The 12,061-nt window shown below is 46.0% G+C and overlaps 1 protein-coding gene across 1 annotated transcript in view; it reads left to right on the top strand.

The window, feature by feature from the left end:
• The window catches only part of mst1rb (macrophage stimulating 1 receptor b), a 142,120-nt gene that overhangs the window by 58,101 nt on the left and 71,958 nt on the right, over positions 1 to 12,061 (top strand). The window contains exon 4 of the mRNA XM_080181391.1: positions 11,697 to 11,813. Coding sequence (XP_080037517.1) covers positions 11,697 to 11,813 — 117 coding nt within the window. The remainder of the gene's footprint in view (positions 1 to 11,696; positions 11,814 to 12,061) is intronic.

Genomic DNA, 12,061 nt, shown 5'->3' with positions numbered 1-12,061 from the left:
TGTCACACGTATTAGTATACGGTGAAAAGTATTGTTTCTTGCGCTCTATACAGACAAAGCATACTGTACATAGAGAAAGAAACAACAGAGTGCAGAATGTAGTGTTACAGTCATAGCTAGGGTGTAGAGAAAGATCAACTTAGTGCGAGGTAAATCCATTCAAAAGTCTGATGGCAGCAGGGAAGGAGCTGTTTTTGAGTCAGTTAGTACGTGATCTCAGACTTTTGTATCTTTTTCCCAATGGAAGAAGAGTTTGTACGTTCTCCCTGTGCCAGCCTGGGTTTCCTCTGGGTGCTCCAGTTTCCTCCCACAGTCCAGAAGATGTGCTGGTTAGATGCATTGGCTGCGCTAAATTCTCCCTCAGCGTACCCGAACAAGCGCTGGATGTGGGCAACTCGGGGATTTTCACGGTAGCTTCATTGCAGTGTTAATGTAAGCCTATGCGTGACAGTAATGAATAACTAAACTGAGAAATAAATGTTTTGTACAACGATGATCAGGCAGGCTGTGGTAATCCTGGGAGGAGCAGAGGAACCTGGTTCTGCGGTGATTAACCTGCAACATTACAGATTCGTTGTGTTTCGTATAGTTTGGCCTTGTGAACTGTAACATTGTCCATTCACTTGGGGATTTGGCCATTTATGAAGAGGAAACATTATTTTTAGGTGCATTGGCCATGCTAAATTGTCCCTCAGTATATCCGAACAGGTGCCGGAGTGTGGCGACTAGGAGATTTTCACAGCAACTCCATTGCAGTGTTAATGTAAGCCTACTTATGACACTGATAAATAAACTTTAACAATAACGGATCACCCATTTAGGACAGAGGGATGAGAGATGTTTCCTCTCAGGTGGTTGGGAGTACGCTCTTGCTCCAAAGGCAGTGGAAGCAGAATCTTTGAATAGTTTTAGGCGAGAGCTAGATAGATTCTTGGAAGAAAAGGGTTGAAAGATGGAAATGTAGAGTTGAGCTTACAGTCAGACAAGCAGTGATCTTATTGAATGGTGGAGCAGGCCCAAGAGACTGGGTGGCCTCCTCCTATGTTTGTACGTATGTAACAGTGATTCACCCTTCAGAAAGTGAACTAAAATAGTGGCTCAAAATAGCCTGGTAGGAAAATTGACCCTGTGGCCAGAAATTTACTGACACACCCATCCCGATTTCGGAGGCAGGTGAAGCTCGGAGAACAGCATTCTCCACTGGCCTCGGGCCAGATTGTACGAACCGTGGGCGGACGTACCAGTAAAATTCCGCCCTGTGTGACACTGCATTAGTTACAACTGCGCCAGAAACAATGGGCCTGATTTTAACAACTTTCGGGCAGATCAGTCGGAAACTCATTTGTTGCTCCAAGAATGTGTGTTTTGTTTGCTTCTGGGTTTGAGTAAAGTGCCACTGGACAAGGGTGGATTGGGGAGAATTCATTAGCGGTGGTGGGGGGGGGGTCTGATCTTGACTTGTGGAGACGTCTTATGAGAACTGAAACTCCGAGACTGCTGTCACACAGGGAATCAATAGGTTCATCCACATGAACTATTTCATCCGGTATTGATGTAATGCTGTCGGGTGAGCAATTGGTTCCATCTGCCTTGTTGGCCTTTTTGAAAATCATAGAACTCCTTCAGTGCAGAAGGAGGCCATTTGGCCCATCCAGGGCTGCACCAACCACAATCCCACCCAGATCTTACTCTTGTAACCTCACATATTTAACCTGCAAATCCCCCTGAGACTAGGGCCAATTTAGCATGGTCAATCAACCTAACCTGCACACCTTTGGAGCGTGGGAGGAAACTGGAGAACCCGAGGAAGCCCATGCAGACACGGGGTGAATGTGCAAACCCCACACATATAGTGACCCCAAGTGGGAATCGAACCCGGGTCCCTGGCGCTGTGAGGCAGCAGTGCTAACCACTGTGCCACCGTGCTGTCCCACATGAAGCACGTGAAGGAAAAGGAGTTCCCTTCAGGCTGCATCATAGGGTGGTGGGGGGAGGGGGATGGGGGAGTTATACATTTGCTTTCTTTATCGACCAAAATCCAACTTCACTTCATACTTTGGGAAGTTTGGCTGTGTTGAATAAAAAAAGCTCCCCGTTCTTCTTCGGCAGTCACTTGGGATTGAGAATGAGTTGTCTCCACTTGGAGTCGATGGGATTGACTGATGAAGCCAATCTGCCAACCCTGTCAAGTGAAGGGATGGAGGTGGTGCAGGGACGGTTGGATGGGTGGACTTGGAGGTTTGTGTTCTACCTCCGATATCCCGGCTTCTCCTCTGAGTCAAAACCTCTCGGTGTGTTCAGTGCCGTCCCTCTCAGTGGCAGAGTGGTTAGCACTGCTGCCTCACAGTGCCAGGACCCAGGTTCAATTCCACACAGACTGTGTGGAGTCTGCACATTCTCCCCATGTCTGCATGTGTTTCCTCCGGGTGCTCCAGTCTTTTTCTCACTGTCCAATGATATGCAGGTTAGATTGATTGGCCATGCTGAGTTGTTCCTTAGTATCAGGGGGATTAAGTGGGTAAGTACATGGGCTTACGGGGATAGGGCCTGGGTGGGAATGTTGTCGGTGCATGAATGTCGATGGGTTGAATGACCCCCTTCTGCACTGCAGGGTTCCTGAGATTCTATAATGAGTTCCCTGTTGGGACGCAGCTGCCAGGATCCTGCTGAGCGGATCGTTCTGCCTTACAGCTGGCGCCGTTAATTGTCTGGTTTGACAAGCTGGTGGTGGGGAATCTGCAGGCAAATACAAAACAAGCTAAGAAGCAGCAAGAAAGCAGAGTTAGCTGGCTGCTGCCATGGCTGAAGTGAAAAGCAGTCGTGGGAAGAATCAGGGGCTGGAGGTTAGCTCGTGGGCAGGACTGAGGCAATGGCAGGAAACCAGCAACAGGTCAACTGAGCCCTCTGAAGGACAACATTATTGAAAGGTCAGTTAGTGTAACCTCATGTGCGCCACTTGTGGCAGAACCTGCCTCTCGAGGGTTGGCCATTTCAACCGTGGTGGCACAATGGTTGGCACTGCTGCTTCACAGCGCCAGAGACCCGGGTTCAATTCCGGCCTTGGGTAACAGTGTGCAGTTTTCACATTCTCCCCATGTCTGCGTGGGTTTGCTCTGATGGTCTCCCTCAGTCCAAAAGATCTGCGGGTTAGGTGGATTGACGGTGCCAGTTTGCCCTTGAGTGTCCCAATATGGGGTAACAAGAACACGGCCTGGATAAGAAGCTCTGTTAGCGAATTGGTGCATACTTGATGGGCCGAATGTCCTCTTTCTACACTGTGAGGATTCTAGGATTAGTTGTACCCTTTTCCAACCTGAAATGGATTTTTTGTCTGTAGATGGAAAATACTGATGATGGGGCAATCTATGCCTCTAAGAAAGCCGTTTCCAAGAGGAGTAAACACGATTATACACACTGTAATAAAGTGCTTGCTGCCCCGAGGACACGAGTTCCTTTGTATCCTTGGCGAGATGATGGGCAGCTGTGTTACGGCTTGTCAAAATGCTGCCAGCACCTGGGTAGTTGGCAAAACGTCTTATGGTGACAATTGAGGGTGTCAGTACTGAACTTGTGACGGGGTAATGAGAGGCAGTTCTGGGGGCTGGGAAGTTGAGACCAATGGGATAGGACAGTGAAATACAATAATGCATGGGACTGACCCCTGGGAATGTGGAGCTGACCCTTGATTGGAAGCTGCTTCATGTTCTAATTCCATCATGTCAAAGTTAGCGAGCTTCATGTTTCAAGTGCAGACACCATCCAGGGCAAAGCAGTTCTGCTTGATTGGCACCACATCCACTCCCTCCACCACTGACGCTCAGTAGCAGCAGTGTGTACCATCTATAAGATGCACTGCAGCAATTCACCAAAGATCCTCAGACAGCACTTTCCAAACCAACAACCACTTCCATCTAGAAGGACAAGGGCAGCAGATACATGGGAACACCACCTCCTGCAAGCTCCCCCCCAAGCCACTCACCATCCTGACTTGGAAATATATCGCCGTTCCTTCACAGTCGCTGGGTCAAAATCCTGGAATTCCCTCCCTAACGACATTGTGGATCGACCCACAGCACATGGACTGCAGTGATTCAAGAAGGCAGCTCACCACCACCTTCTCAAGGGCAACTAGGGATGGGTAATAAATGCTGGGCAACCAGCAACGCCCATGTCCCATGAATGAATGAAAAGATTTGCTCCATTCCAGTACCAGTAAGATAAAATGTTTGGCATTCCATTTTGATCCAAGTACTGCCAGGGCGCTGTCGAAAGTAGAATTAGAACCAGATGTGTTTGGTTCCAGTTCAGCCCCCAACTGGAAAGAAGTTATATTTTAAGATCATAGAATCAGTGCAGACGAGGCCCTTCAGCTCATTGCATCTGCATTGACAAATTAGAAATACCTGAATTCCCATTTAATCCCATCTGCCAGCGCTTGGCCCGTAGCCCTGAATGTTATGATGTGCCAAATGTTCATCCAGATGCTTTTTAAAGATTGTGAGGCAACCCACCTCCACCAGTCTTCCAGGCAACGCATTCCAGACTGTCACCACCCTCTGGGTTAAAAAGGTTTTCCTCACATCCCCCACTAAACCTTGAACCTGTGACCCCTCATAACTGACCCTTTAACTAAGAGGAACAGCTGCTCCCTATCCACTGTGTCCGTGTCTCCCATAATCTTGTACACCTCCATCAGGTCGCCCCTCATTCTTCTCTGCTCCAATGAAAACAACTCAAGCTTATATAGCCTCTCTCCATAACTTAAATGGTTAAATGGGTGGCACGGTAGCACAGTGGTTAGCACTGCTGCTTCCCAGCTAGAGGGCCGTGGGTTCGATTCCCGGCTCGGGTCACTGCCTGTGTGGAGTTTGCACATTCTCCTGGTGTCTGTGTGGGTTTCCACCAGGTACTCCGATTTCCTCCCACAATCCAAAGTTGTGCAGGATAGGGTGATTGGCCATGCTAAGAAATTGCCTCTTAGTCTCCAGGGATGCGTAGATTAGAGGGATTAGGGGGTATAATATGTAGGGCCTGGGTGGGATTGTGTTTGGTGCAGACTCGATGGGCCGAAGGGCCTCTTTCTGCACTGTAGGGTTCTGTGAACTTCTATGAAATCTATCTATAAATGTTCCATCCCAGGCAGCATCCTGGTGAATCTCCTCCACACCCCTCCAGGGCAATCAGATCTTTCTGATAATGTGGCAAACAGAACTGCACACAGCACTCTAGCTGCGTCCTCACCAAAGTTCTATACAACTTCAACATGACTTCCCTGCCTTTTGTAATCTATGCCTCCACTGATAAAGGCAACTGCCTTTCTCACCACCCTACTAACATATCCTTCTGCTTTCAAAGATCTGACAACAAACCCACCAAGGTCCCTTTGTTCCACAGAACTTCCTAGTGTCCTACTATTCATTGAGTACTTCCTTGTCAACTTACTCCTTCCAAAGTGTATCACCTCACACTTTTCAGTGTTAAGATACTGGTGTATTTTGAAGAGAACTAATTCTTCCTGTGGTGGACCTATTGTGGTATCCGGTGAATTTGTAAACTCTCTGTGCTATCGTTTAAAAGAAATTGCAACAAAGCAAATATTTGGTGAGCTTGCCTTTAGCAATCATGTGCTGTTGCTTCAACTTGTCATCGTGCGATTGATAAAGTTCTTGTTGGCACAAATTTCTTTTGATTTTCTCAGTTACACCCTGATCACGTTTTCTGTATCACCTATAGTGAGGCTGCACCTAGAATATTGTGTTCAGTTTTGGTCGCCTTGTTATAAGAAAGATGTTCTTAAACTGGGGAGAGTGTATAAGAGATTTACAAGAATGTTGCCAGGACTCAAGGGATTAAGTTATAGGGATAGATTGGACAGGCTAGGACTTATTTCTCTGGAATGTAGGAGACTGAGGGGTGATTTTATAGAGGTGTATAAGATCATGAGAGGTATGGATAGATCTGATTTGATCTATTATTGTCAAAAGTATTGTTTCTTGTGTGCTATACAGACAAAGCATACCATTCATAGCGAGAGAAAGATCAACGTAATGCAAAGTAAGTCCATTCAAAAGTCTGACAGCAGCAGGGAAGAACCTGTTCTTGAGTTGGTTGGTATGTAACCTCAGACTTTTGTATCTTTTTCTCCATGGAAGAAGGTGGAAGAGAGAATGTCCAGGGTGCGTGGGGTCCTTAATTATGCTGGCTGCTTTGCCGAGGCAGCGGGAAGTGTGGACAGAGTCGATGGATGGGAGGCTGGTTTGCGTGATGGTTTGGGCTACATTCACAATCTTTTGTGGTCTTGAGGCAGAGCAGGAGCCCATTCTAAGCTGTGATACAACCAGGAAGAATGCTTTGTGTGGTGCATCTGTAAAAGGATAAGGTGAATAGGAAGTTAGGAAGGCATACGGTGTCTTGGCGTTTATTGGAAGGGGGATTGAATTTAGGAGCCGCAGCGTCATGTTGCAACTGTACAAAACTCTGGTGCGGCCGCACTTGGAGTATTGTGTGCAGTTCTGGTCCCCACATTATAGGAAGGATGTGGTGGCTTTGGAGAGGGTGCAGAGGAGGTTTACCAGGATGTTGCCTGGTATGGAGGGGAGGTCCTATGAGGAGAGACTGAGGGATTTGAGGTTGTTTTCGTCAGAAAGAAGGCGGCTACGAGGGGACCTTATTGAAACATATAAGATGATTAGAGGTTTAGATAGGGTGGATAGTGATAGCCTTTTTCCTCGGATGGAGAAAGCTAGCACGAGGGGGCATAGCTTTAAATTAAGGGGTGGTAGTTATAGGACGGATGTCAGGGGTAGGTTCTTTACCCAGAGGGTGGTGAGGGATTGGAATGCCCTGCCTGCTGCAGTTGTAAATGCGCCTAGTTTGGGGGCGTTTAAGAGATCCGTGGATAGGTTTATGGATGGGAAGGGTTTGGTTTAGGTTAGAGGGTCATTGTTTTTCATCTGGTCGGCACAACATCGTGGGCCGAAGGGCCTGTTCTGCGCTGTAATGTTCTATGTTCTATGAATGCTGTCAGGCTTTTTCCCAGGATTGGGGAATCGAGAACTAGAGAGCGTAGGTTTAAGTTAAGAAGGGAAAGAATTAATGGGAACCTGAGGAGTGATTAATTTTTTTACACACAGAGGGTGGTACATATATGGAATGAGCTGCTGGAGGAAGCGATTGAGACTGGGACATTGATAACATTTAAAAGGCATTTGAACAGATACCCAGATAGGAAAGGTTTAGACGGATATGGACTAAATGCAGGCAAATGGGGTTGGCTTCGATCTGCTTTTTCCTTTGGTCGACATGGACCGGTTTGGGCCAAAGGGCCTGTTTTCATGCCGTACATTCCATGATTCTACAAACCGTGTGACTTGTGTTGGGTCTGCTTGCTGTCAAGAATCTGCATTTTGGAAACTATTCAGACGGCATGTAAGAAACTTTTCGAAGCGGATCTCTCGTTTCAAATTCCACAGTGAAATTTCTGCCTGAATTCCTGAAGGGGATTGGAGGTTTGGCACCAAAGGGTTTGTTTACTCTGCAGGAACTGAGTGACGTGCAACGAGTACCTCAGTACGTTAGCCTGCTGTGAATCCGTTTCACCCGGGATTAAGGCAGCCCCTTTCGCTTTTGCCAAGGTCAGCGTGCTAGTAAAAAGCAGTGTTTCCTGATCGTACTCCTGCTTGTCGCACAGTTTGTAGCAGCAAAAGGAGCACTGACTTCCCAATCTGCTTCCTGGCTTTAGCACCAGGAGGAACATGAAATAAGTGATTAGCTGATTTTGCTTCTGATGATGAGGGTACCCCCCCCCCCCCCCCCCCCCCCCAACCCCGCCACCGTCCCGTCTTCAATTCCTTTGCGTCCAAGAGAATTTATGTTTGGAGGGGAGTACATCGCCTTGTTCCAAGCACAATATTGAAAGTACAGCCGCCAGGCTCACAGAGAAAACATGTTTGCGAAAAGCAGGATGACTGAAATCCCTCAAAAGGCGGCCCAGTGGTTAGCGCTGCTGCCTCACAGCGCCAGGGACCCGGGTTCAATTCCCGGCTTGGGTCACCGTCCGTGCGGAGTTTACACATTTCCCCGCGTGGGTTTATTAGTCACACCAGTGCTTGTGACTAATAAATAAACTTTTCAACTTTAATGTCAAACTCTGAGTCGGTTTTGAAGTGCGTTGAGGTCGGCAAATTGTTTTCTTTATTCGTTCATGGGATGTGGGCATCGCTGGCTGGGCCACATTTATTGCCCACCCCCAGTTGCCGAGGGCAGTTGAGAGCCAATCGCATTGCTGTGGCTCTGGAGTCACGTGTAGGCCAGACCGGGTAAGGACAGCAGATTTCCCTCCTTAAAGGACATCAGTGAAACAGATGGGTTTTTCTGACAATGGTTTCATGGTCATCAGTAGATTCTTAATTTCAGATTTTTTTTTTATTGCATTCAAATTCCACCACCTGCCGTGGCAGGAATCGAACCTGGGTCCCCAGAACGTCAGCTGAGTTTCTGGATTAATAATCTAGCGATAATACCACTAGGCCATCAGCTCCCCTATAATGCAAATCACTGTTCGCTAGATTGGAACCTTTGATTTCCGAAAATATTCCAACACACTTCATAAAATCCCTATAGTGCACAAGGAGGCCATTTGGCCCATCAAGTCTGCACTGATCCTTCAACAGAACATCCTACCCAGGCCTGATCCCCGTCATCCCATGTATTTCCCCTGTTAATCCTGATTTGATTTGATTTATTATTGTCACATTTATTAGTATACAGTGAAAAGTATTGATCCTTGTGCGCTATATAGACCAAGCAAAATCTGATGGTAGCAGGGAAGAAGCTGTTCTTGAGTTGGTTGGGGCATGACCTCAGACTTTAGTATCTTCTTCCCGACAGAAGCCTGGGCTTTTTCCTGGTCTCTGGGAGCTTGTGTAGGGAGACCAAGGGGTAATTTAACATTCCCAATTCCAGCTAACCTGCACATCTTTGGACTTATGAATTCATGGCAGATGGTGTAGTTTAAAGTCCCAATAATGGTGGACATGAAACCATCATTGATTGTCATAAAAACCCATCTGGTTCACTAATGTTCTTCAGAGAAGGCAATCTGCTGTTCTTACCTGATCTGGCCAAATGTGACTCCAGACCCCAGCAATGTGGTTGACTCCTGTGACTTAGCAATCTACACTGTTCAGGGGGAACGTGGGAGGGTCAACAAATGGTGGCCTGGCTAGTGATGTCGACATTCTTGAAAGAATAGAAAAGCATATCTCTGAGTCCACAATATGATAGTGGTTACCTCAGGAATAGAGGAACGTTGAAATATAAATCCTCATTTTAGTTACAAGTTGATGCATTGGTGACAAACGACAAACCTTAAAAACAAAGAATCTTTCAATTGTAATTATCTGTTCCTGGAGAAACTAGCAATGTTGGCTAAGATTAGCAATAATAGTTCCATCTGGTCATACAGCTCCAATTCAATTTACACAAAGGAAGTCGTGGTAATATTACTGGACTAGTAATCTGGGCTAATGTTCTTGGCACCATGAGTTCAGTTCTCACCACGGCAGCTGGTAGAATTTAAATTCAATTAATAAATATGGAATTAAAAAGTGCTCCCAATAATGAGGATTGTTGTGAAAACCCATCTGGTTCACTTAAGGAAGGAAATCTGCCATACTTACTTTTCTGGTCTGCATGTGTCTGCAACTCAGCTTAAATTCTGGAGACCCAGGTTCAAATCCCACTATGGCAGAATGTGGAATTTGAATTCAATAAAAAAATCTGGAATTAAGAATCTACGGATGACCATGAAACCATTGTCGGTTGTCGGAAAAACCCATCTGGTTCACTAATGTCCTTTAGGGAAGGAAATCTGCCTTCTTTACCCGATCTGGCCTACATGTGAGTCCAGAGCCACAGCAATGTGGTTGACTCTCAACTGTCCTTGGCCTAGCCAAGGGCAACTAGGGATGGGCAATAAATGCTGGCCAGCCAGTGACGCCCATGTCCCACAAATTAATTAAAAAAAGACCCACAGGCATTGGCCTAACAAGCCACCCAGTTCAAGGGTAATTAGGATTTTATGTTTATTTATTAATGTCCACAAATAGGCTTACATTAACACTGCAATGAAGTTACTGTGAAAATTCCCTAGTCGCCACACTCCTGCCCTTGTTCGGGTACACTGAGGGAGAATTTAGCATGGCCAATGCACCTAACCAGCATGTCTTTCAGACTGTGGGAGGAGACCAGAGCACCTGGAGGAAACCTATGCAGACACAGGGAGAATGTGCAGACTCCACACAGACAGTGACCCAAGCTGGGAATCGAACCCGGGTCCCTGGCGCTGTGAGGCAGCAATGCGAACCACTGTGCCCACCATGCTGCCCTTGGGTAAGGAATGCCCACAACCCACAAAAGAATAAAAATTTGAACTTTAGAAAATTGTACAACAGTGGTTCTTAAGGAAGACAAATCTCACCCAAAACTGGATTGTCAGTGATTACTTGAAATACAGAATGTGTTCAGAATTTGTACCTGGAAGTGAGGGAAACCTTTGTCATGATAAAAAAAAACTTAAATGCTTATTGTTCCCTGGGTTTTATTAATAGGGGTGTAGAGTATAAGAGTAAGGAAAGTTATTTTAAACCTGTATTAAAACAATGGTCTGCCTCAGCTGAAGTATTGAGCCCGATTGCCACAATTTAGGAAGGATTTGAAGGCTGCAGGAAACATTCACCAGAACGGTTCCTGGGAGGAGGATCTTTAGTTACGAAGACAGAAGTTGGGACTGCTCTCCTTGGAGAAGAGAAAGTTGAAAGGATATTTGTTAGAGATATTAAAAAGGGCAGATAGGAAAAATCTTTTCCCACTGACAGAAGAATGGAGAACAAATGGGCGCAGATTTAAGGTGATTGGTAAAAGAAGCAATGGCGACACGAGGGAAACCTTTCTCACACGGCAAGTGGTTAGGAACTGGGGTGTATTGCTTGAAAGCGTGGTGGAGGCAGGTTCAATCAAGGCTTTTAGAAGGGAATTAGATCAATGTGTGAAAAGGAATGATGTGTAGGATTATGGGGAGAAGACGGGAAGCAGAGTGTGGCACCAGGTGCATTGCTCATCTGGAGAGCAGGAACAGACATGATTACCCGAATGGCCTCCTTCTGTGCTGACTGTTGTAAAAGCCCACCTGGTTGACTAACGAAATCTACCATTTATATATGGTCTGGCTTTCATGTGCCACTGTTTTTCAGTGTGTATTATCAAAGGGGCAGCACGATGGCACAGAGGTTAGCACTGCCAGGGAGCTGAGTTCGATTCCCGGCTTGGATGACTGTCTATGTGGAGTTTGTATATTCTCCACGTGTCTGCGTGGGTTTCCTCCGGGTGCTCCAGTTTCCTCCCACAATCCGAAAGACGTGCTAGTTAGGCACATTGGCCACGCTAAGTTCTCCCTCAGTGTAACCAGAGTGTGGCGACTAGGGAATTTTCACAATAACTTCATTGCAATGTTAATGTAAGCCTACTGGTGAGTAATAAATAAACTTTAAATTGCTGGAGCTTTACAGCATTGTAACAATTCAGTGACTGCGATTGAATGGGTGTTATTGTCAAGCTCTGCGCTTCCCAGTCTGGGCTTTGATATCTGAGTTTTACCAAGTCTCTCTCAAAGTTTTTTGCCTCCTTTCTATTTGTAGGTGATCATTCAGAGATCCTTTAAACCACACGCAAATTTCAGCTTGAGTGAGTCAGATCCCGTCTCCAGGAAGGTGGCACGTATGAGTGATTCTTTGCTGTTCATTACAGGAGAAAAGGTAAGAATGAACAAGAGGAATTTGGACTGGAGCTGTCACAAATTGATCAATAGCGTCACCAAAATAACCAACCTAAACTTTTTCTTTTACATTCAAAATGTTACGCAAGAATGCTCTTGTATGTTTTTACAGAAAGCTTGCAATTTGATATTGCAATTGTTATAGAGAACATAGCAATCAAAAACCTGTACCAGAAACTAAAACATATTATTTCCTTGTACGTTTTTTTCTGTTTTATACATGTATTT

This window comes from Carcharhinus amblyrhynchos, chromosome 3 (genome assembly GCF_965287045.1).
Source record: "Carcharhinus amblyrhynchos chromosome 3, sCarAmb.v2.hapA, whole genome shotgun sequence".
Classification (NCBI taxonomy): domain Eukaryota; kingdom Metazoa; phylum Chordata; class Chondrichthyes; order Carcharhiniformes; family Carcharhinidae; genus Carcharhinus; species Carcharhinus amblyrhynchos.
This window is presented reverse-complemented; position numbering and strand designations above follow the sequence as displayed.